General features: G+C 45.8%; 1 protein-coding gene across 3 annotated transcripts in view; it reads left to right on the forward strand.

Annotated features, from left to right (window-relative positions):
• HEATR4 (HEAT repeat containing 4) overlaps window positions 1-26,601 on the forward strand; it is a 265,168-nt gene that overhangs the window by 136,355 nt on the left and 102,212 nt on the right. For all 3 annotated transcript variants that reach the window (XM_029598645.1, XM_029598646.1, XM_029598647.1), the window contains 2 exons: window positions 3,994-4,161; window positions 24,096-24,256. In XM_029598645.1, coding sequence (XP_029454505.1) covers window positions 3,994-4,161; window positions 24,096-24,256 — 329 coding nt within the window. The remainder of the gene's footprint in view (window positions 1-3,993; window positions 4,162-24,095; window positions 24,257-26,601) is intronic.

Here is a 26,601-nt window from a genome sequence, read left to right on the forward strand (position 1 = left end):
ATAAATTTAAAAAGCCACCTTTACTTACCATCTCCAGCAACTCTCCTACTCCTTTCCCTTCCAACCCTTTTGGTGAGAGTTTGTGTGTGTGGGTGTGAATGAGTGCCTGGGTGAGAGCTTGTGTTTGTGTGGATGTGAAGCAGCAAGGGCTGCTGAAGCTCTGACCTCACAGTCCTCTTCCTTAGCACCCATAACCAGTCACTCACACACACATACACACACACCCAATTAGACCCCACGACCAGTCTCAGTCTCTCTCACACCAGTCATCTTCCTGACCAGTCTCTCTCTCACATATGCACACTAGTCATCTTCTGCACACAGAAACACATCACCTCCCTGCCCAGTCTCTCTCTCTATCACACACATGCTCTCTTATATACAAGCTCTCAATCACACACAAAGGCTCTCATGCCCATTCACACCAGCTCTCACCCTGGCACCGATTCACATCCACAAGCTCTCACCCAGGCTTCCATTCACACCCACACACACAAGCTCTCACCCAAGCACCCATTCACACCAGCTCTCACCCAAGCACCATTCACATCCACACACACAAGCTCTCACCCATTCACACTCACAGACACAAGATCTCACTCATGCATCCATTCACACCCACAAACACAAGCACTCTCCCAGGCACCCAGTCACACCCACAAGCTATCAACTAGCCATCCATTCACACCCACAGTCACAAGCTCTCACTTAGGCACCCATTCACACCCACAAACACAAGCTGTCTCCCAGGCACCCATTCACACCCACAAGCTCTCAACCAGGCACCCATTCACACCCACAGACACAAGCTCTCACTCATGCATCCATTCACACCCATAGACACAAGCTCTCACTTAGGCACCCATTCACACCCACAAACACAAGCTGTCTCCCAGGCACCTATTCACACCCACAAGCTCTCAACCAGGCACCCATTCACACCCACAGACCACAAACTCTCACTTAGGCACCCATTCACACTCACAGACCCAAGCTCTCACCCAGGCACCCATTTATACCCTCAGATACAAGCTCTCACCCAGGCACTCATTCACATCCACTCACACCAAGCTCTCACCCAGGCACTCATTCACACCCACACACAAACTCTCACCAAAAACCTCTTCTTCCTTCACTGCAGGGATGGGCTCCAGTTCCGCTGCGGCTTTACTCTAGCGGGCCTTCTTATTTTGCCGCCACAGGGATGGGCTCCGTGGTGGCCTGGTCGGGGTTGGGTTTCTTCTTCGCTGCCACGGGGATGGGCTCCCGTGGTGGCCTCGGTCAGGGTCGGGTTTCCTCTTCATCACCACGGGGATGAGCTCCTGTAGCAGCCTTGCTTCGTTAGGGTCGTGTTTTCCTCTTCGCCGCCACGGGGATGAGCTCCCGAGGCGGCTTTGCTTTGTCGGAGTTCAACACTGCCATTCCTCCCATCCCACCCCCGGGCTATGTGATGCCTGCCTCACCGGCCAGGCAAAGGCTTCCCCCCTTCTTCCTACTCCCACTGGCAGGTAGAAGTGAGGAGGTGCGGGGGCAGGCAGAATGAAGGAGGCTTCCCATTGGGCAGTGGGGTTAGGAAGAAAGGAGGCTTCCATTTGGCCCATGGGGGCTGGAAAAAGGGAGAAGGAAAGTACAATGGGGCAGTGGGACACCGGGAGACACGACACTCCTGCTGGTGCTTGGCGACACACCGGTGTGTCGCGACATACCGGTTGAGAATTGTTGCTCTAGTTAATTAACAGGTGTAAAATTTTATGAAGTAGTTGCCTAATGTATTTATGTAAATCTCTTATAAAATAGCAACTTCCATGCATACCTCTTATCCCCACCCTGGAATATCCTTTAGCCCTGTGGGAATTCTGTGCTACTGTGGAGCACAGAATTCCCCTCTTGTGCAGTTGCGCAGAATTTTCTCAGAATTTGGCAGGCCCCAGCGTGCTGTGAGTGGGACAGCCTTCTTTCGTGAAGAGGAAAGAGGCCCAGGCATTCCGTGAGTGGAAGTCATCCCACTCACGGCGAAGATGGAGCAGGCCTCGGTGAGAGTGTATGTGTGGGTGTGTGTAAGACTGCGAGCCTGGGGGGTGAGAGAGAGCATGTGTGAGGGTGTGTGGATGTGTGTGCCAGAGAAAGGGAGTCCATGTGAGGAGATTGTGAAGGAGTGTGTATATGTGTGAGAGATTGGGAACAGGTATGTATGAAAAAGGGATTGTGTATATGTGAGGGTGCTTGTTTGTGACAGAGGGAGCCTGTGTGAGGGTGTGTGTATTTGTAAGAAGGAGAGTCTATGTGAAGGGAAGTGTGTGTGTGTGAGAGAGAGGGAGCCTATGTGTGTGTGGAGGTGAGCGAGAGAGGGAGCCAGTGTGCAGGGGTGTGTGAGAGAAAGACATAGATAGTCTGTGTGAGGGTGTATGCATGAGAGAGAAAGGGAGCATGTGTGTGTGTGTGTGCAAGAGAGAAAGAGGGGAGCCTGTATGAGGTTGTGTATGTGCACTAGAGAGAGGGAGCCTGTGTGTGTGTGAGTGAGAGAGAGAGAGAGACAGATTTATACCACTGTAAGAGGAGGAAATTTTAACTCTGAGTGGGGTTTGGGGGGAGGAGTATTTTTGTGGGGGTGGTTTTAGATAGACAGTAGGAGGTACGAACAGGAAAAATACATTACTGAAGATTTTCTGTTATTGCAATTGAAGAAGGGTACAAGAGGAGTTGATTTGTACAATGCACTCTTCAAGCTAGGTAGAGAGTGCATTGGACAAATCAACTCCTCTTTTACCTTTCATCGATTGAAGTGACAGAAAATCTTCAGTGATGTGTACTTTCCTGTTCGGACCTCCTACTGTGTATGTAACCCCCCCCCCCAAACTATCCCTCCCCCCAACCCCACTCAAAAGTGCCCCTCTTACAATGGTATAAATAGAGAGTGACATTGATGTCTATGTGAAGGTTCTCTCACTCACTCACATATATATCCTTATATTTCCCAAGTATGCACATATTTTCCGTTTGAAAATTGCCACAGGGAAAGTATACACAGAGATTTGTATCTGATTTTTCTGCAGGTACTTTTTACTTTGAAAATAATAGAGTGAATTTACAATGGAGTTACATGTATAAAAGTAGCACATATCATACTAATTTTCAAAGGCCCATTAACGGGTGTAAATTTTTTGAAAATTCAGTGAAATTTCAAAGAAGTCACATGTAAAAGCAATTTTCAAAAGCCCATTTAGGTACGCAAAATCCATTTATACACATAAAACTTCTTGATAATTACCTCCAATATGTGTAGTTTTGAAAATGCAAAACTGAATTTGTTGTTTCCTTTCCAGACCTAAGCCCACCTCTAAACTCGCCTACTTTTTCCACAGGTAAAAGTATGCACTTTGTTGATCTCTGCACATACTTTTACCACTGGAAAGAAAGGGCAATTTTCTTTCCAGTGGTAAATGACTTTTCAAATTGCTCTCCAGTGGTAAATGACTTTTCAAATTGCCCTCTAAGGAGCAATAATCAAAACTGACTGTTGGTACAAATTCCACAGGGAGTTTTTACTTGTGGTGTTTGCAACAATAAGCAAAGCAAAACTATTGAGCAGTTTTACTTTGATTACAGCCTAAGGAAAAAGTAGTAACAGCAGAATTTTGTGCCTGCTTTCTCTGTTACTAGTTTTTCCAGCAAAAAAAATAAAATACAAAACTACATGTGTTGTTTCCTTGGATCTAACCTAACTCTGCCCTCAGAAATTCTTGTAAACTGTTCGGGCAAAATTACAGTGCTCACAATTTTGCCTGCATTGAGAGTGGATAGAATTCAAAGAGCCTATTTCTATGGGTAAAATGCTGTTTTACCCATTAAATGGCTTTGATCATCACTCTCTAAATCTTATAATAATGAAGAATATACCAGTGCAAGTCATCAATTCTTTCTGTTAATATCAGCAGTTGGGGGTTTGCAAATCCCTTTCATTTTCACTGATCGCTCTTATTTACTTGAGAACAGATAACCCTAAGTCAGTCCCAGATGTGCCCCAGGAGCTGCAGCCTCTCATCACGGCAGCTCTGGAGGACCGGAATCCTCGAGTGAGAATTGCAGCTGCTATCTGTCACTATGCACTTCGGTTAAAAAGCAATGAAGCACGGAAAATCATGCAGGAAGCTCTTCATCACGGTAAGCATGATAATCCTTATATGAGTTCATCAGGTTCTCAGTCTGAGTTATTGAAATACCAGTCTCTTTTAGGTTCTAAGCTTAAATGTATTTAAACACAGCAATAACAATAAAGAATGCATGTTCATGTCAATACAGGGTTTCAACAACTCATATATATGCTCTCCTCAAGCAAGGATTATAATACAAACATATTCAATATCCATTTCAGGTATCTTGAGTTCTAGTCTTAAGTAATTCACATAGGCAAGCCAGAAATCACAATTGGGTTCAGTTCCAAGGTCATCAGAGCCAGTTAAAAATAAGGAAACCAATCTTTCTATAAAAATATTAGGATCTCTGGGTAGAAATTTCAGCACAATTTGCACAGCATGCATGCTCTCCAATGCATGCATGGATCGACTACAACAGCAGGCCCCAGCAGGAGAAACAAATGCTGAGTGGGAGAGACCAAGGAAACTGCTGGGTGGGAGGTAAATGCATGCTGCTGTGGTTTTATACACCTATAAGTCAGTGAGGGGTAAGCAAAAATGACAGGTCTAGTGACAGATTAGAGACAGGCAAGCAAAATATCAAACTGTATTACAACATCCCCCGAGTCAATGACAGTATGAAGAGAGGGCAGGAGGGTGGCAGCAGGCAGAGAACCAGCCCTCAAACAAACCCTGTGAAACTGGAGCCACAATTAGCTGCTTATGTGGTTAAGAGTAGAGTGAGGAGGAAGGGAGAGTGCAGACAGGACAAGCGCAGAGAAGATATGCAGGAGGGAGGAAGAAAAGGTCAAGAAAAAGAGACAGTAGGAAGGATGACAAAGTGGGGAGTGCCATGAGAAAAGAGTGCCCATACTCCTGCATTCACCCCCATACCCTTCCATGCCCCACAGTCCTCCTTACACCCCGAATGCATGCAATCCATAAACACACCTCCACCCCCTCCGAACACCATTCATCCTCCTCACACCACTGACACTATCCACTTTCTATAAAAACCTATTCTGAGACATCTCTCCCAAAACCCCCACCCATAAGTAACCTCCCTACAGCCACTTACAAAATATGTACCACCAAAAATCTACTTGCAGTACTCGCTCCACTGCACAACACTGACACTATCACCAAACGCTAGACACTCACCCCCTCTCACCACTAATACCACTACCACACATCACCCACAATACAACCCATACCTCTACCCCCACCACCACCACAAACCCTGTTATAACATTCTGCCCCTCCCCCACAAACCTACTTTCCTACCTCAGTGACTCATCCCTCCACCACACACACACACACCACTAAAATTTTCCCACATGTCCATAATCATAGTCATCTACACTACACACACCACTGGAAACTCTGTCACAACACATGCCCCCCTTCCCTAGGCAGACCCACTCACCTCTTCACATCCCAACAACTCAACCCCTCAGACCACTCTCACCACCACCACACATCACCCACACACACCCCCAACCTCTACCTGCACATCCATGCAAACCTAGTTGCAACACATAACCTCTCTGCACACCTACTGACCCTTAATCACTCAACCCCTCACAGCACTAACACCACCCACAATCACACACACCATTGCAAATGCAGTTGCAACACTCTACTCTTCCGCCACAAACCTACTTCATCACCCTAGTGAGTCATCCCCTACACACCACAAAATCATACCTTCACACACATCCCTACCCACACATCCTCAACAGAGACACCTTCACCATGCATACTGCTGGAAACCTTTTCATAATACTCATCCCATCCCCCTACACATACTTAGCCTTTTATGCCACCTATTCAACCCCTCAGACCACTCACACCATTACCACATATCAGCCATACATATCCTCCCCACACATCCACTTGCACTCCTCTACAAACCAAGTTGCAACACTCAACCCCCCTGGCATGCCTACTCATCCCTAGTCATACTCCCTCCACAACATCCCACACCACATAAATGTATCACACACAGCCCACAATCCTCACACCACTGCAAACTATGTAACAACATTCATTCTTCATATATTGACTCAACCCCTGCTAGCATTACCACATACCACCCAAATGCACACTCTTCACTTTCACATATCTCCACCTTGATCCTTCCATCTAACTCATGCACAGAACCACAAACCCAGTCGCAACATTCAAGCCCAGGCACCCATTGACACCACCATTACCCACACATCCCACTCCTCCACCCTTACCCACACCACTACAATAACCACATACCAACACCCACCCACATATACACCCCAATGCCCACACATAACCACCACAAATGCATACATACACTCCCCACATACACACACATACAAATCCTCTGTGGCACCACATGCTGCTCCCACAGGTTCAAATCAAGGTGATCAGTGAAATGCATCTGTGCAAGCGTATGCATAGCAGTGCTCCTCTGGAGCAGAAGGACAGGCCTGCGCAACACTGAAGTCGTTGCAGGAGACCTCAGGCAATGCAGGGCCAGGGCCAGAGCAATCATCAATGTAGCAGTGGCAGAGGGAGTGAAGGAGGGCAGCAACAGAAAGGCTTATGAGGTTTCCCAGATCAATAGAGGAAGAGAAAAGAGGTGCGATGGATATAGAAAGGCTGATGGAGTTTCCCAGGCTCCACCAACGGCAGGAAGACTAGGCCAGATGTGGAAAGAAGGGAGGGAAGAAGGAGGGTGGGCTTGAGTTAGAAGAATTAAACAGGAGATAGGAGAAGGGTTGAGTTACAGGAGTGAGATGGGAAGGGAAGGAGTTGGGGTGAGGGAGGAAAGGAATCATGGAGGGGGACAAGTGGAGAATATGACAGGGAAATTGTGTATATATATATATATATATACACACACACACACAAAGCCTTCCATTCTCCTCTTTCACCTCCCCTCCATACACTGACACCCTCACTGTGCCCTACCTCCATACAAACCTACCCCTCCACAGTCACCTGCTTCACATACATACCCCACCACCTTCACACCCCCTATCTACACCACTCCCACCAACCCTCCCCCCCCCCCCCCCGCACATACATACATGTGAGGAGGAGAAGGAGAAGAAATAGAGAGTATATGGGGTAGAGCATGACAAAGTGGAGGGTGCAGAGGGAGGGGGAAACATGCATATACAGAGACACACCCCAGCCCCAGCATACCTGCCACCATCTCCCTCCAATCACCTACACACACCCCCTATATCAGCACTACAACCCATGCAAACCCTACAGAACTCACTGCCTTCACATCACTTCCCTCACCTACATCACCCGCGATATCAACACACATCTATGGGGAGAAAGGGAGAAAAGGGAGAGTGCGAGATAGCAAGAGTGTGTGTACATTACTGCTAGCTGCCAAAAAAGAACTTAGACTAACCCAGCATGCAATTAAAACTTCAATTAAACTTGAAATCGGGCTATTCAAATCCAATCAACTCCAAATCTGCCTCATCTATGCTCCGCCTGGGCTCCTAGACTCCGACCCATCACCCCTCATAGAACTTATAGCCAAACACATAAATACCAACTCACCAGCGATCCTGCTAGGAGACTTCAACATTCATGTGGACTCCCCATCTCCCTCAGCTAACTGCGAAGCCCTCCTCTCATCCTTCATGGCCATGGGCTTTAAACAAATTATTAACAAACCCACGCACAAAGCAGGACACACACTAGATTTAATATTTACGAATGATCCGATCTCGACCACTGCTCTTCCTACCTGCACCTCCATCCCTTGGTCAGATCACTCAATTATAGAAACGGAAATAGCCATAAAGAATAAACCCAACAACAACATCTCCAAATCCACGATCCAATTTAGAAAAACATGCTCCATGGAAACTCTCAGCAACACACTCACCAAGGAACTAACTAACCTGGACCTCACAAATGCGGACACCGCCATGAACTCCTGGCTAACAATCACCCACGCAGCAGCTGATAAAATATGCCCCTTGACATCCAAGAATATTAATCCTGCCCGTTCTAACAAAAAACCCTGGTTCTCATCAGAATTAAGAACACTTAAACAAAACCTTCAACATAAAGAATTACAATGGCGGAAGAACCCCACTAATACTGCACGGGCCTCCTACAAAACCACTATGAGCCACTATAGGGCCACTATTCTTCGACCCAAAAGAGACTTCTACGCAAAAAAAATACACGGCTTCATATACGACCCAAAAACACTCTTCTCATATGTTGCCTCACTCACCTCCCCTATTCCGCTTATCATCCCGGAAGAAGAAGCACAAAACAAATCCACCGAGCTGGCAGTCTTCTTCGACAACAAAATAAAAAATCTACTTAGCCCGCTAACATCCTCCAACCCCATTCCTAACCCCATTCACAACTCCCAGCCACCACCGGACCAAAAACACGCCCCTCCAACACACAAACGGTCCCTAGAATCTTTTGATACTACATCATCCCTGGAAATAGAATCTATCATCAAGAAAATGAAGCCTTCATCGCACCCAATAGACCAAATCCCGACCAAACTCCTTCTTACAATTCCTAACATCATCGCCAAACCTTTAGCCGACATTATAAACTGTTCTCTGACAAACGGAACAGTCCCAGACACTTTGAAAACAGCCTCTCTGAAACCTTTACTAAAAAAACCCAACCTGGACCCATCCAATCCCACAAATTTCCGCCCTATCGCTAACTTACCTTTCATAGCCAAGCTAATGGAAAAACTGGTCAATACTAGACTCACAGACTACCTCGAATCCCACAACATCCTATATCCATCGCAATTTGGTTTCAGGAAACGCAAAAATACAGAAACTCTCCTACTCTCATTAACTGACAACATCCTGTTGGGTCTTGACAAAGGTCAATCATACCTTCTAGCTCTGCTAGACATCTCTGCAGCGTTCGACACAGTGAACCACACAATCCTCATCGACCGTCTCATGGAAATAGGTATCTCAGGTGCTGCACTCCTCTGGTTAAAATCCTTTCTAAGCGACAGATACTACAAAGTAAAAATAACCAACAAAGAATCGCACCCGGTAGCTGCCAAACAAGGAGTTCCCCAGGGTTCCTCGCTCTCGCCGACCCTATTCAACATATATCTTCTCCCTCTATGCCAACTCCTAGATAACCTCAACCTCAGATACTTCATCTATGCGGACGACGTGCAGATCCTAATCCCCATCAAGGAACCAGTCTCCGACACGCTAAACTACTGGAATAGCTGCCTCCACGCCATTAACCTCCTTCTCACAAGTCTCTGCCTCGTTCTCAATACGTCCAAGACCGAACTGCTAATCATTTCCCCTAATGATAACAACATACTAGCCATCAATAATAACACACCTCTAGTAAATCAAGTGAGAGACCTTGGAGCCTTCCTAGACTCCAGAATGAACTTTAAAAAATTCATCAACAACACCACCAAAGAAGGCTTTTACAAACTACAGGTATTAAAACAACTAAGACCTCTCCTTCACTTTCATGACTACCGTTCTGTCTTTCAAGCCATACTATTCTCAAAGATAGACTACTGTAATGCGCTGTTACTTGGTCTCCCGGCCTCTTCTACCAAACCTCTTCAGATGCTGCAAAACGCCGCAGCCAGGATCCTCACAAACTCCCGCCGCATGGACCACATCACCCCAATTCTAAAAATACTTCACTGGCTACCCATTCGCTACAGAATTCTCTTCAAGACACTCACTATTATCCACAAAACCTTATTTCAAGAATCCTCGCTCCAACTTACTATACCCCTCAAACCACACTCCTCTGCAAGACCCACCAGATCTGCATATAAAGATTCCCTCCAGGTTCCCCCCAAAAAATCCGTTTTCCACAACTCTATTGAAAAACGAGCACTATCAATTGCTGGTCCGCGTCACTGGAACTCCCTCCCGCCAGATCTCCGCCAGGAACATTGCCATATCACGTTCAGGAAAAAATTAAAAACCTGGCTGTTCGCCCAAGCTTATCCCTGAAAAGCCTCAGAGTCACCCACACAGTCTCATACCCCACGGATGCGTCCATTTCCACAATGCAAAGGAACTATTGTTGTTGTCCGAATATCTGCATTATTTTATAACTTGCTTAATTCATACACACTATGTAAATTTGTACATAATTCTTATCCTGTAAGCACCCTCTCCTCCTTTTGCCCTTCTCTCCAGTTAGAATTTGTTTAAATTATCTTTTCTCTAACAGCCTAGTTCCACGTTCCCTGTTATAATGTAACTTTTGTTTTTGTTTGCTCTGTTAATTGGTTCCCCCTAGTTTTATGTAAACCGGTACGATAGGACCTGGTCTTGAGCATCGGTATATTAAAAGAATTTAAATAAATAAATAAAATAAATAAATACATAAACACCCCCCCGCCACACCCTACCTATACTACTCCCACCCTCTTCTACCTTACACCACTGATACCCTCACATACCCATCACCTACACCACTACCCCCACACACAAATAGAGGAGGTGAGGGGGGAGCAGGATAAAGTGGAGAATGTAAGCTGGAAACAGTGCCCCCACATACCTACACCTTCCCTCTTGAAGCCTACCATCCCCACCCTCCCAGTAAACCCAACCCAAACTTTCCTGCCCCATCTGGAACCCCCCAAGTTCTTTAGCATATTTCAATGCATTGAACGCACTTATTTTTTCCTTTGTATTTTATAATCATATGCACATATATTTTATGCATAAAAAAATAGAACTTGCTCACGTTAAACCCTGATTTATGCACTTTAAGATGAATTTTAAAAGCCCTATGAGCGCCGAAATTAGGGGATGCATGAATATTTCTGGCCAGCACACGCTGAGCAGATTTTAAAAACCGCTGAGATATGTGCGTGCATGCCGCTATGCGCACAAATAAAAAGTTTCCAAAAGATGGTGAGGGCTGGGTATGGTCTGGGTGGGGCAGTGGTATTCCAGGATTTAAACTTGAAATTTGCATGTAAATACTTATGTGCACTGGCACGCACTGGAGTCTCTTGCCGTATTACTTTATTTCGGCTATGGATGGAGTGTAAGTAGTAAAACCGAAAAATATAAGCAGATCAGCAGGGTTTTAAATGTAGGGCTAATGGGGAGAAGGGAGGCTATTAAACTGGAGAGGGTTTGGAGGTCCTATTTCTTAAATAGGCGAACTGGGAATGAACTGGGAAAACAACCAGGATGTTGACGCTCATGGCTTTTAAAATTCCCCCACTTACGCAGTAGAAGCGGCATTTGCGCCACAGGCGTGCGTCCACTTAAAATTGCATGCGCATGTGCATGAGGTCAGACTATTTTATAAAATGCGCACATATATGTGCATATGTTATAAAATGGCTGCATCCCAGGTGCGGGCCAATGTGTGCTTGTGAGCTGCTATGAAATTTACTGTCATGGGTTGGTATATTTTAAAACTTGTGCTCACAATTGAAACTACCAGTTTTCCAATTCCTCCACTAGTTCACCCAGTCTTCCTTCAGGTCATCAAGATCCTCATGGTTCTTCAGCCTCATCTCCCCCCAGTTTACCTAGACGTCCCACCCAACCGATAAGTGACAATAGACCCATCTGATATCAATTCTGCGAGATAATTTGCAGGTGTAAAATTGCGTGAACAAGTTGCCACATGTACTTGTGTAAGTCTTTTATAAAATAGTAACTTGCTTAAGTAAATCATGGTCCCACCCTGCAATGCCCCTACACTGTCCCTTTTTTATGCATTAAGATGTGCGCACAAAAGCACAAATATGCATATATGTTTAATGTATATAAAATAGCATGTATGCAAATACGGGTTACTTGCATGTGATGCTAATTTTTCTCATGTAAAGCTTTGAAAATTTACCCCATGTGCATAACTGCCTCCTCCAACTTAACCGTGCTCATGGAACACCTACAAAAAATGTAGGTAAAAGTACACACATTGTTGACGTGTGTGTACTTTTACTCACGTAGAGGATAGGCAGTTATCAAACTGCCCATTTCCATGGGTAAAGCAGCCTTTTACCTGCGGAAATTAATTTCATTTTTGCCCTCCCATGTAAATAACAAATGAAACTTTAGAACAAGGCTGAGTTACAAAGGCACTGTTACGACTGTCGCTGCCTGACGTCTCCACTCCGCCCTCCTTACCTCTTTGGCGACTCCTCTCGCGGTTGATGGACGTCTGGCTGCCACGGCGTCTGCCTGCCATCCTTTCCGGGGTCCCCGGTCCGGCTTGGGCGCTGCATCCTGCCATGTTGTTCAGCTACCATAGGGTGCGTGCACCGCGCGGCCCTGCTTCTTATTCCTTCTTTGCCGCGAACCTCAGGGGCGTTCCCCTGTGATGACATCACGCATCCTGGATACAAAAGCCTACACTATTTGCTAGCTAATCGAGTTAGCAAGTTGAAGGAGTGACGGAACTCCTTACGGATGGGATTCGCTCTCCGTACCTAGCTACTCTGCCTCTCCTTAATTGGACTTACTCTATAGGGATACCCGCTCCTCGGGGGCCTCTCTCTTTTCTTTCAGGTCGCTGTCTGGAACCGGTACTCGCTCCTCGAGGGCCCATGTTCCCGGACTGCTGCCTGAGCTCACTTCTGCTTAGAAGAAACCACTGCCTACACCATCAATGACTTACCATCTATATTCTCTCAGAGCTGTTCCCTGGAACCAGGTACTCTCTCCTCGAGGGCCTGCCTCTATTCCAGCTTCTGTGTTACCTTCCGGGAGAAACCGCTGTATGAGTAATCTACCAATGAGGCTCTATACTTAGAACCCTGTGTATGCTCCACTGTACTCACTATCTCAGTTTCTCTCCAGTACAGCACAGCTATTGAGGGATCGCTGTTCCAGTGTCCTGAGGGACTACAAGCCCAGCCGGGCTTCATCTCTACTCACTACTGCCACCTCTGGTGGCTTCTCAACTCTGTTTAATAAAAGATAATTCTGTGTTGTGTGTCCTAAAGCTGAGCCTGACCTGTGGCCCCTCACGGGACTTCCCCCTGTGGGCGTGATCATCTGCCACAGTGTCCAAAGGTCCACCCAAAACCTTACAAGCAATAACAGATTGCTAACTCCATGGATCTGACACTGCTCAATGCCCTGCAGGCCATTCCAGGCCTGGCCTTGCGCATTTCGGAACAGCAAGACGCATTGGAGAAACTCACTTCAGCGTTTCATCAGCTGCACGCAGAGAAGACTCACGGCGCTACTTCCAGTAATGATGATCAGTTAACTGAAGTAACTTTAAAGACTGCTGTACCGCTGGCTGCTCCAGTTCGTTTCTCGGGAGAGATTCAGAAGACCAGGGGCTTTCTAAACCAGTGCTGCATGCATTTTGCCTTACAGCCTTCTCACTTCCCCACAGCTTTTGCCAAGACTACTTATATTCCATCTTATCTTGATGGAAGGGCCTTGTCTTGGGCCTCTACACTGTGGGAACGCAAGGATCTATTTTGCAGGATATAGTTGGATTTTTTGACTTATTTAAATCCGTTTTCGATTATCCTGCCCGAGTGACCATTGCCGGTTCTGCTCTGGTGATCCTGAAGCAAGGCAACCGACCACTGGCTGATTTTGCAATAGAGTTTAAGACTCTTGCTACAGAACTCTGCTGGGACCCCAAGTGCCTGAAAACTCTCTTCTTCAGAGGCCTGGATACTCGCTTGAAAGACGAGCTGGCCACTCGTGAAACACCTGACTTTCTGGGTGAGCTAGTGGCTTTGGCTACTAGGATCGACCACTGGCTCCGTGATAAGGTGAAAAAACTCCGGCCTAATAGAGGACCAGGTCAGAAGGAGGCTAGTGCTAAACCTGCACCTCGGATGGTTCCAGTAATTCCTGCTGCCAGTGGAGATGAACCGATGCAATTTGGTCGCAGTCATTTGACTTCCAAAGAGAGAAGACTTCGGAAGAGGCATGGTCTGTGTATGCCCAATTCGTCCGGGAAATGGACAGGCCTAAGTCCTGCAGGAGGACTATTCTTAGGCCTTACTATGCCCTCTCCTCCGCTCTCTCTCCCAGTCTCCTTGATCTGCAGCCCATCTGAGTTTCAAACTCTTGCCCTGGTGGATTCAGGGGCAGGAGGCAACGTTATTCTTCAACACCTAGTGGAACATTTGAGGATCCCACTTGTCACTTTAAGGTTCCACTTCTCCTATCTTTCATCCATGGGGAGCCCTTACCGGGTGTTGTGACTTGCCAAACTGTACCGGTACCTCTTCGCACTGGAGCTCTCCATACCGAGTCAATTCCCTTCTTTGTGTTAGAGAAGGCCATGCACCCTATCATCCTGGGGTTACCCTGGTTGCAGTCGCACCAACCCCAATTTGACTGGGCATCCTTGGAACTCTCCCACTGGGGCCCAGGTTGTCATGGAAAGTGCCTTAAGGAGATTGCTCTGTCATCTGCATGCCTACAACTCCAGTGATACCGGGACTGCCGCCCCAATACGCATCTTTCAGTGATGTGTTTTCCAAAGAAGCTGCTGACATTCTTCCTCCGCATAGGTCCTATGACTGTGCCATAAGACTGAAATCCAATACAGAACCTCCTAAAGGATATGTCTATCCACTCTCAGCGATTGAGAACAAGGCGATGCCCGAATACATCAAGGAGAATTTACAGAAGGAGTTTATTAGACCATCAAAGTCTCCAGCCGGCGCAGGCTTCTTCTTTGTGGGGAAGAAGGACGGTACCTTACGTCCTTGTATCGATTACCGAGGTCTGAACGAGATCACAATTAAAGACCGCTACACCCTGCCTTTAATCTCAGAGCTGTTTGACCGGCTTCAGGGGGCCAAAATATTCTCAAAACTTGACCTGAAGGGGGCCTACAACTTAGTTCGCATTCGCAGTGGTGACGAATGGAAAACAGCCTTCAACACTCGAGACGGCCATTTTGAGTACTTAGTAATGCACTTCAGCCTATGCAAAGCACCCGCTATATTTCAGAACATGATGAACGACATCTTGCGGGACCTGTTGTACAAGAGTGTCGTGGTATACCTGGATGATATCCTGATATTTTCTCAGGATTTGCCCACTCATCTAGAGGATGTCAAGCAAGTACTACGCCAACTCTGTGAACACCGGCTCTACGCCAAACTATCCAAGTGTGAATTCCATAAAGACTCCGTGCCTTTTCTTGGTTATATCATGTCTAAAGATGGCTTCCAGATGGACCCTCAAAAGCTAGAGAGTATCAAAAATTGGTCCCAACCTACCAGCCTGAAGGCCCTGAGACGATTTTTGGGGTTTACCAACTATTATAGAAGCTTTATAAAGAACTACTCTTCTTTAAAAGTACCCTTGACCACAATGACCCGCAAGGGTACCAACGCTTCAAAATGGTCTGCGGAGGCCATTTCCATTTTTGAGAAATTAAAGACTGCCTTTTCCACGGAACCATGCTTGCGGCATCCTGACCCCAACAAGCCATTTATCGTAGAAGTTGATGCTTCGGATGTTGGCGTGGGGGCTGTATTGAGCCAAATTGGAGACTCTAAATCCTTACATCCCTGCTCTTTCTTCTCACGACGTTTCTCCCCGGCGGAGAAGAACTATGGGATCGGAGAAAAAGAGCTCTTGGCTATTAAGCTAGCATTCAAGGAATGGCGACCTTGGCTTGAAGGTGCTCAACATCAAATAACCGTATTCACGGACCATAAAAATCTAGAGTCACTGTGAGCTCCGGCGGCGGTTGAAAAGCACCTCACCATCAGGCACCAGCGAGCGGGGAGGCCACCCTCCATCCTGGGCCCCCGCAAGAAGTGAACACCATCTTAAATAATAAAAAAGAAACGGAACTATCATCAGGAGGTGAGGGAAATGGGTGACTGCGATGTGTGACCACGCCCCTCCCCCAACGTCACTGTGAGCTCCGGCGGCGGTTGAAAAGCGCCTCACCATCAGGCGCCAGCGAGCGGGGAGGCCACCCTCCATCCTGGGCCCCCGCAAGAAGTGAACACCATCTTAAATAATAAAAAAGAAACGGAACTATCATCAGGAGGTGAGGGAAATGGGTGACTGCGATGTGTGACCACGCCCCTCCCCCGACGTCACTGTGAGCTCCGGCAGCGGTTGAAAAGCGCCTCACCATCAGGCGCCGTGCGTCGCGTGCCGAAGGGGCGCGACAAAGGGGCTCTCCCCTTTGTGCACCCCTTCGTGCAATTCTTTGTGCTTCATTTAATATTTTTTCTTTTACGTTTTCTGTTAAGTAATCTTTTTTTCAAGTTCCTACCTTATGCCTTTGTTAACAATTTTATTATAAATGTTCTCTGTATTTGACTATGGAAATATTTTTTCCTGCTTTTTCTGTTTTATGTAAACCGGTATGATTTGCATTTTAATGTAAGAATGTCGGTATATAAAAATTATAAATAAATAAATAGAGTATCTCTGCCATGCGCAATGTCTTAACCTCAGACAAGCCAGATGGTCCTTATTCTTCAATCATTTTGACTTTGTGCTTAAATATCGCCCCGGAGACAGAAATACCAGAGCTGATGCCTTGTCACACTCCTTTCTCTCGGAGGATGTGCCTGAAGAACCTCAGCACATAATTGACCCGAAGAGAGTCATCTTGGCGATTACACATTCTATGTCCACTGGTAAGACCATCGTGCCTAAACACCTCAGGAAGAAAGTGCTCTTTTGGGCACACCATTCCAAGCTGGCTGGCCATCCTGGTCAATGCTGCACCCTGCTCAAGATCCAGAAGTGCTATTGGTGGCCTATTATCAAGAGAGATACCCTATCCTACGTTGCATCTTGTACCAACTGTGCCAAACACAAACCTGCTTCTGGCCAACCGTGGGGATTGCTGCAACCACTCCCAGTTTCGGAACAGCCCTGGTCACACATCGCTACTGACTTTGTAGTCAATTTACCCCTTTCTGGAGGAATGAATACCATCTGGGTAACAGTTGATCACTTCAGCCTATTATCCACAATCAAATGGCCAAACAGAATGGATGAATAGAACCTTAAAACAGTTCATTCGAGCCTACGAGAGTTGCCGTCAGAATAACTGGGCTGAAATGTTACCTTATTTTATTATTTATTTATTTTAAGTTTTTCTATACCGGCATTCACAATAGATATCGCATCATGTCGGTTTACAATTAACAAGTGGATAGGTAACAAAAAAGGTAAAAACTAATATTTATCTTAATAATAATAATAATAATAATAATAATAAAACATTAAACAAGAGAAGGCTAAGGTATGCAGTTACAATAAAACAAGGGAGTAATACAACTTGGAGCATAGAAAAGAAGCAGGGGATTAAATCGAAAGAACGTAAATGCCAGTCAATGTGCTTAAGGCATTAGTGAATTGTGTTTATGATGTAGGAATATTAATTATAAGGTAGGGAAATTAGTTGCCGTGAATAAGGCAAAGTCTGAGTGCTTAGTTAATGATGGAGTAGGTTCAGTTTAGTTGAGGAAAGGCTTTCATGAATAGCCACGTTTTGAGTCTTTTCCTGAATGTGGGCAGGCAGGGTTCCTGTCTCAAATCTGGTGGGATGGAGTTCCACAGTGTTGGTCCTGCAGTGGAGAACGCCCTGTCTCTGGTGGTTATGTGCCGCATGGATTTGGAGTGTGGTACTTGTAAGGTTTCTCTATAGGACTCTCTGATTGGTCTTGAAGATCAATCAGATCTTGGGCTGAATTCAGCCCAAGATCTGATTGATCTTGGGCTGAATTCACCATCAATTCTCATCCAGCAACATCAACTGGATCAACACCTTTTGAAGTGGTATATGGACGCTCTCCAACACCACCACTTCCACTGAAGCTCTCAGTGACGTCCCCAGCAGCTCAATCTACTGCTGCTGAAATCCATAATCTGTGGACTCAAACGAAAGACATGCTAGTTAAAGCGAGTGACCGTGCTAAGAAGTTTTATGACGCTCACCATTCTCAATCGCCTATCTTCAAACCCGGTGACAAAGTCTGGTTATCTACCAAACATCTCAGACTGAAGTTACCCTCCACTTGTTTTGCTCCTCACTACTTTGGACCATTTCCAATCCTCCGAAGTCTTGGCAACATCACTTACAGTCTGAAGCTACCACCCGGACTAAACATCCACAACGCTTTTCACGTTTCACTCCTGAAACCTCTCATACTCAGTGAATTCTCTTCCAAGACTCAGGAAGTACCTGCCATCAAAGCAGAAGATGACCTAGAATTTAAGGTCGAAGAGATTCTTGATGTCCGAAGACAAGGCAAAACACTTGAATACCTTTTTTCTTGGGAAGGTTTCGGCCCCGAACAAAACTCTTGGGAGCCTCAGGCTAACATCCTTGATAAAGAGATGCTCCGTCAATTTCATCTTGCGCATCCTTTGAAGCCTAAACCTGATACCCGCAGAGGAGACTGCCCTTTGAAGTAGGTTACTGTTATGACTGTTGCTGCCCTACGTCTCCACTCTGCCCTCCTTAACTCTTTGGCGACTCCTCCCGAGGTTGATGGACATCTGGCTGCCACGGCGTCTGCTTGCCGTCCTTTCCGGCATCCCCAGTCCGGCTTGGGCACTGCATCCCGCCATGTTGTTCAGATACCATAGGGTGCACGCGCCGCACAGTCCTGTTTCTTATTCCTTCTTTGGCGCGAACCTTGGGCATCCCCCTGTGATGACGTCACACATCCCGGATACAAAAGCCTACTCTATTTGCTAGCTAATCGAGTTAGCAAGGTGAAGGGGTGACGGAACTCCTTACGGATGGGATTCGCTCTCCGTACCTAGCTACTCTGCCTCTTCTTAATTGGACTTAATCTATAGGGGTACCCGCTCCTCGGGGGCCTCTCTCTTTTCTTTCAGGTCGCTATCTGGATCCGGTATTCGCTCTTTGGGGGCCCATGTTCCCTGATTCGCTGCCTGAGCTCACTTCTGCTTGGAAGAAACCGCTGCCTACACCATCAATGAGTTACCATCTATATTCTCTCAGAGCTGTTCCCTGGAACCAGGTACTCACTCCTCGAGGGCCTGCCTCTATTCCAGCTTCAGTGTTACCTTCCGGGAGAAACCGCTGTGTGAGTAATCTACCAACGAGGCTCTATACTAGAACCCTGTGTATGTTCCACTGTACTCACTATCTCAGTTTCCCTCCAGTACAGCACAGCTATTGAAGGATCGCTGTTCCAGTGTCCTGAGGGACTACAAGCCCAGCCGGGTTCATCTCTACTCACTACTGCCACCTCTGGTGGCTTCTAACTCTGTTTAATAAAAGATAATTCTGTGTTGTGTGTCCTAAAGCTGAGCCTGACCTGTGGCCCCTCATGGGACTTCCCTCCGTGGGCGTGGTCATCTGCCACAGTGTCCAAGAGTCCACCCAAAACCTTACAAACAATAACAGGCGCAAAGTATGTGTGAGTTATTTTATTACACTCTTTCCTCAAATGTTTTGTGTTTGATGACCTTTGGAGTGAGGAAACTCACCCAAAGATGAGATTTGTGCAGTGTTCTCTCAACTTCAAAGGTCATCAAATCTTCACAAGAGAGCACTGTTCTGTTCGTACGTCGCACTCTGCATTCAAAGTGGCCCCTAACCCCTACACTAATACCTAATCCTCACCTCGAGTTACTAGGTGGGCCTCCCATAGAGATATAAATACCTATCTAGTGTGAGGGGATTAAGGTCATCAAATCTTTACAAAAGAGCCCTGTTCTGTCCTTAGTACAGCTTTACACAAATAAAAAAGGTGTAGGTAAAGCCATGTGATATGGCTTCACAAAACTGTGAGCCCACTTGGCCACAAATCCTCCTCTTTTTCTCATTTGCATCGCCTTATGCGTTAAAGGCGTTTTTGCTTGCGAAAACACCATATAGCACTTTGATAAATGACCCCCTTAATTTGCTGAAATAGCATGTGATGAATGGCATAATTGTAAGTTAGCACTGTGAAAAGTTTTTGAAAGTACCATATTGAACATTTTCACTGAAATATTATTGTTGTTGCGCTCGGGGGTGGACCCCTGTCCTGTGGCAGTACAAGGAATGGCCACAGGGGGCGGAGCACAGAAGGAGACAGAGACAGTGTAGGTCTTCACCGCTGGAAGCTCGAGGTCCCCCTGGGAGGAGCCCAGAGGGACCCGGGCCGCTGGGACTTAGGTGGGCCTTGCAGGGTCTCCTGGGAAAGTCAGAGTCCGGCATGCCCACAGGCACTGGAAGAGCACTATCGGTTTCGAAGCTGGAGACAGGTTGGAAGAGAGCGAACCAGAATAGAGTTGGTGAGGACAAGGCTAGGGACAGAGCCAGAATCAAGCAAGGTCAGGTGAGCAAGGTCAAAGTCCAAGAATCAGTCCGAGGAGTGGTCAACGAAACGAGGGTCAAGATCCAGAGGTCAGGCAAGGTCAAAGAGCAGGCTGAGGTCTTTGGCAGGCAGCAGGCAGGCAGACAGGTCAGGAGCAAGCTGAGGTCTTTACCAGAAAGTCAGTCTGAGGTAAGACCAGGGAGACGAACTATGAAGGCAGGAACAAGCAGGCAAGGAAGCAGGTACAAGCAGGAACGGAACTGGAACAGAAGGATCCTGGAACGAGACTAGGAACAAGCAAGCAGGTACACGAGCAAGGGCAATCTCAGGAACAAACCGACCCAATTGCCAAGGCAAGGAAGTGAGGCCAGGAACTTCCTTTTAACAAGGGTTCAATCAGGGTGCGCCGCGGAACTAGGCCCCGCCCTGGAACCTACATCAGGGCGCCTGGTCTGCATGCGCGCGCGTAGGGGCGTGGCTAGCTGCTGAGATGCCGAGGCTTGGCATGAGGCTCGGCGCGCGACTGAAGGCCCGGCGACCGCCGCCGCGGGACGCCAGGGCCTAGCTGGACTTGCAAGGGCCGCGAGGGAGACAGGACCGGGACCCGCTGTGTGACCCCGAAGGTGAGCGGTCCCATGCGCAGGACAACCGTGGGTGGGGTGCGTAACAATTATATCTCTGTTGTGTTTAATAAACATATATTAAAAAAAGAAATATAATATAGTCCTTTAATAAACAACTTACAATATTTAGTTTAGTAATTTTTTATATTGCCTTTTAGAATGTTATCCTTTGTAAAGATATCCTGGATTAAAGCAAATCACATTTTGGGGTAGATTTTCAAAGGGGTACACGCGTACCCCCCGAAAACCTACCCCAAACCCCCCCTGTGCGCGCCGAGCCTATTTTGCATAGGCTCGGCGGCGCGCGCAAGCCCCGGGATGCGTGTAAGTCCCGGGGCTTGCATGGAGGGGCGGCGTTTCGGGGGCGGGCCCGGGGGCGTGGCGCCGGCCTGGGGGCGTGGTCGAGGCCTCTGGACCAGCCCCTGGGTTGGGTGATGGCGCGCCAGCAGCCTGCTGGCGCGCACAGATTTACGCCTGCTTTCCGCAGGCATAAATCTGCCAACAAAGGTGGGGGGGGGGGTGGGTTAGGTAGGGGAAGGGAGGGGAAGGTGAGGGGAGGTGGAAGGAAAGTTCCCTCCGAGGCCGCTCCGATTTCGGAGCGGCCTCGGAGGGAACAGACAGCGCGCGCTGGGCTCGGCGCGTGCAGGTTGCACAAATGTGCACTCCCTTGCGCGCGCCGACCCTGGATTTTATAAGATATACGCGGCTACGTACGTATCTTATAAAATCCAGCGTACTTTTGTTCGCGCCTGGTGCACGAACAAAAGTACGCCCGCGTGTACATTTATAAAATCTACCCCTTTATGTTAGAAATAAACGATATCAACTTTCAGTCCATTTTTTTAACATGTTCAGTTGTTAACATGAAATTTTCATGAGGCAGTATCACATTATTAGCTACCAAAATCATAAACCTCATTTCAAAGCAATAGTACACACATACTTTCACTTGGTATCTTCCTTTCTTGAAACTTACCATGCTTTTTCTGTGGGTGCTTTTTTTTATGGAAAATACCATGCCTAGAGTTGAAAATGCCATCAATGTGCATTATTTTCTGCCTCTAGAAACAACTCCTCTTACGGGCTAATTTTAAAAGCCTTAGGCACGCCTATACTGGGAGATATGCACGTGGCCGGGTCGCAAAAGGGCCTCAGCCACATGCATATCTCCTGGTACATGCTGAAGAGCAGCTCCTTTAAAAAGGAGCAGGCCGGGACCAGGATCTGGGTAGGGATGGGATGGGATGGGGGGGCAGGGGGGCGGCCGGGATACCGCCAGCTGGCCAGCACATGTAACCTACTACTGCTCTGGAGAGCAGGTAAGTATGGAAACAAAAAAAAACCCTGGTTAGAGGGGTTTTAGGGGGCGGGGAGGATAGGGGAAAAGACATGCAGGGTAGGTAGGGGGATAGGCCCAATCTGTCGCCGCACGACTTTTACAAAATTTACCACCCCCCCCCCCCCCCCGCCTTACATGCGTGAGTCGGCACGCATCGTGGGTAGCAGATTTTATAACATGTGCCTTGTCAAGCCCAGCCTGCACTCTGTGTCCAAGCCTAGCCTGTACCTGTGTTCAGCTTACCTCAGACTGCCCAGCATTGCTCCAGTCTGCCAGTTTCACCCAGCCTGCTTTGCCTTGGTCTTACCATGTTCTACAGCAGAAAAAAACTATTGGCACCGCAGAACCCAAGGGCTCAACCTGCGGGGGAGGGGGCTAGCTAGGTAGAAGACCAGCCCATGTCCTGTTCAGCATCCAGCCTTGCGGTCCTGTATCACTCATGGAGTGGTGTATCTAGGAGCTGGAGGCAGAGTTGTTTTTTATTTTTATGATGTCACCTGTATGAATGTCATGCATGGAACCATATTAGCCTGTTGCTAATTTATTGTTCACTGTAAACCCTGTTGTATGTAAAGCCTGTTGCTAATTTATTGTTCTCTGTAAACCGAGGTGATGTATATCTTTACGTGCCGCGGTATATAAAAATCACTAAATAAATAAATAAATAAATAAATAAATAAATAAATAAATATATAGCCAGTGATCTCTGCCTCCAGCTATTGGATGGACAGTTGTGGACAAGTCTCGACCCGGTTTTTTATTTGAAGAGAATTTTTATGGCTATGTCATGGTTGTGATATAGTACTTAATCTATTTTTTAATCAAACTTATCTTAATGGGTCGAGCTCCTGCAGATTGTTCTTTGCAGTGATGTGAGCCAGGGCAGCAATGTAGCTCACTACCCATCTGATGGGGTTTCTTTTCTCTGGGAGAGCACTAAATGTGTAGTTTGAACAGGCCCTTTTCTAAAATGAGACCGTCTGCATACTCAGCTGAAATGCTTGTAGAGGCCAAGCTCCTGCAATTAATAAGCCTTGCAGTAAAACATGCAGTTGACAATTTGAAAGCTCACCACCTCTTATCAGGACTCAAAGCCAGCTCACTAAGTCAAGGGCTTCCATCCCTTGAATGTGGTAAAAGGTTGAGCAATAAAAAACAATTGACAAGAGAAGATAACATTCTTTATTATTCAACATTCTTTGTTATTCAAACTGCCTTTAATCTTTTTCAAGGCAGAAAAAGAACCAGAGCTTTCAGCTAGCTAAGGTAAGTCATACAAGGGGTACACTCTGTCATGCTTTAACATGTTATCATATAGTTACAAAGAGTGCACAAATTGGTGCTCGGCCATCAAATGTTTTGTTAATCTAGGCATTATCTAATATTCCCTAATGCAGGAGGTGCATGAAACATGTTCTTTGTGCATAAAACATGATTTATACACCTCTGACCAGAAGTTTAACCATGTTTTATGCTTAGAGAACATGCTTCATGCTCAAAATGTGTTTCCAGCACATAAATCCTGTTTTATACATGCTAAGTATATTTGTATATGCACATTTTCAGATTGCCATGCTTTTTAAAACTCCTGATGCATTAGTATACCATTAGTTTTCTGCATTGGAAGTTAACTCGTTCTAGCATGTGAGGATAGAAAATATGCACTAAAGTTGAGCTCACATTTCCTACTCATGTCGTATTACTTCCAGCTGTGTGCTTTTAATTCTTCCCTTTTGCAGGTATTGATGCAGATAGCTGGGCAGCTGCCCAGTGCCTGGCATCAGAAGGCAATGCCACTTCCCCAGTTGTCAACAGAATTCTTGACCAGTTTTTTGATGTGAGGAAGACAGCGACAAAAGAACAGGCCTGTTTACTCCTGAGCCTCCTTAGTAAAGGCACGGTGAGTAAACAGATGGATCAGATGAACCTTGGGAAACTATTAGAAAAGTTCTGGTAAGTTTATTCAGGAACCATGCTAAGCATCCTATAAATGGCTGAAATGAACATACAAACCACAATTTAAGATCAAGATCCTAAATACCACCCTTAATCTGGGCATTCATCAGAAGCCTATTTATTAGGCTCTTGAACATTACTTTCCAGCTGCTCCTTCACAGTCCTGACTTTCCCTTGCTGTTGGCCCCACCTAAAAATAACACTGCTATACAGATTTTTAGAAGTTGTCTGCTTCAGCAATAAAATGTGCCATTTATTATTGATGTTGATGTGCTAAATTCCCATATGACAATTAAACCAGCTGATTGGCTGGTTTCCATGATATTTAAGTTTTTAAATTTTACGTCTTATGTCTGATGTGTAGATAGTAGAGTTTTAATCATAAATTGTAAACTTATATCTTTTCATGATTGCATAATATTTGTTTATTTATTTAAAGTTTTTCTATACCGGCATTCGTGATACAATCACATCATGCCGGTTTACAGGTAACAGGGGGGTGTAAAACAGAACATTGAACAAGTGCATAGAACCGTAAAGTTACATTAAACAAGGTTTTTTCTAACTAGGGGAGGAAAGAGAGTTAGATGAACAGAGCAGATTTAAGATTAATTATTTACATTGGGGGTCATTTTCAAAGGAGTTACGCATGTAAATGTGACATACTATCGTAGCAATTTTCAAAAGCTATTTACTCGAGTAAAGTGCACTTACTTGAGTAAATCCTATGGACAATTCAATGGCATATATTGTAGCAATTATGAAAAGCCCACTTACTTGAGTAAAGTGTATTTACTCGAGCAAAAACCAGTTTTGCTCGAGTAAATGCTTTTTAAAATCCGCCCCATTATGTTGTAGTGTCTCATTGAATTGTTGCTATAATTTAGTTAGGATCTGGGAAGGCTTGTTTAAACAGCCAAGTCTTAAGCCTTTTTCTAAAAGTTAGTAGGCAAGGTTCTTGTCTCAGATCCGAGGGAATAGAATTCCATATCGAGGGACCGGCTGTGGAGAAAGCCCAGTCTCTAAAAGTTAGATGGTGTGTCAATTTGGTTTGGGGAACGATTAATGATCCTCTGTAAGCTTCCCTGATAGGTCTGGTGGAGGTATGTCGTCTGAGAGGGATTTGTAGATCAAGTGGAGCCTGGTGATGGATTGCTTTATAGATGATGGTGATGGACTTATGAATGACTCTAAAGTGAATTGGCAGCCAGTGTAAGTTTTTGAGAATGGGGGAGATGTGATCTCTTCTCCTGGTGTTTGTCAAAATTCTTGCGGCCGAATTTTGGAGCATCTGAAGAGGTTTAATAGAAGCGGAAGGAAGACCAAGTAATATAGAATTACAGTAGTCTATCTTGGAGAAGAGTACTGCTTGAAGGACTGCTTGAATACTGCACCTGTCCTGTTTATGTAACATTATAAAAATTAAATCAACATAAGGATTATAGAAATAAAATTTACTATAAAACAAAAAGCCAAAAATTATTATGTACATACATAGTTCCCATGTATTTATTGCCTTTTCTAATAGTTGGCTCCTCTTCTTATCTCTTCTCCATTGTTATGTTCTAGCTTAGACAACATTATTACCCTCTTAACGTTGTTATTTACTCTCCCAATTTTTGCTGAAGTGTTCTGCTGGTTTATGTTACGAGTTAATAAGTTTTATTGTAAAGCGCTTTGCTAAATTAATGTTACTTGTAAACCGAGGTGATGTGCCACACGTGCCGCGGTATATAAAAATCTTTAAATAAATAAATAAATAAATAAATAAATAAATAAAATAGTTTAGTCCTTATCTAGTGGCTACTCGGTTCTTCTTGGCTTGTATTCATTCATTAAATGGAACTTCTCTTGTCACTGTCCAGCAGTAGTCTGCAAGCATTGATGTACTCCATTTGCCCTGATACCATTTTTCCATTGCTGGTAAAATCGCTCGTCATGCTCATCACTTTCTGCTCCGCAGTTTGTTGGAAAAAAATCTAGTTCAGCATGCAAAAAATGTATTTTTAGTGATATGTTGCAACCAAGGCTTTTGTATGCCTAGAGGAGGTTTACCTTGAAGTTGCCTGCCTTGTTGTTTCTGAGAAAATTTGTTACTATTAACTGGAAGGCTTTCCATGCCATCTTTTCCTTGCCATGCAATGCACGGTAAAGTGCATCATCTAGAAGAAGTTCACAAATCTGAAGACCAACAAAAACACCTTCCTTTATCTTAGCTTCACTTAACCTTGGAATAAAAGCTCCAGATTGCATCATTCATTGTTGTGCCTAAAAAGCAAGTACTGTCCA

This window comes from Rhinatrema bivittatum, chromosome 4 (genome assembly GCF_901001135.1).
Source record: "Rhinatrema bivittatum chromosome 4, aRhiBiv1.1, whole genome shotgun sequence".
Lineage (NCBI taxonomy): Eukaryota > Metazoa > Chordata > Amphibia > Gymnophiona > Rhinatrematidae > Rhinatrema > Rhinatrema bivittatum.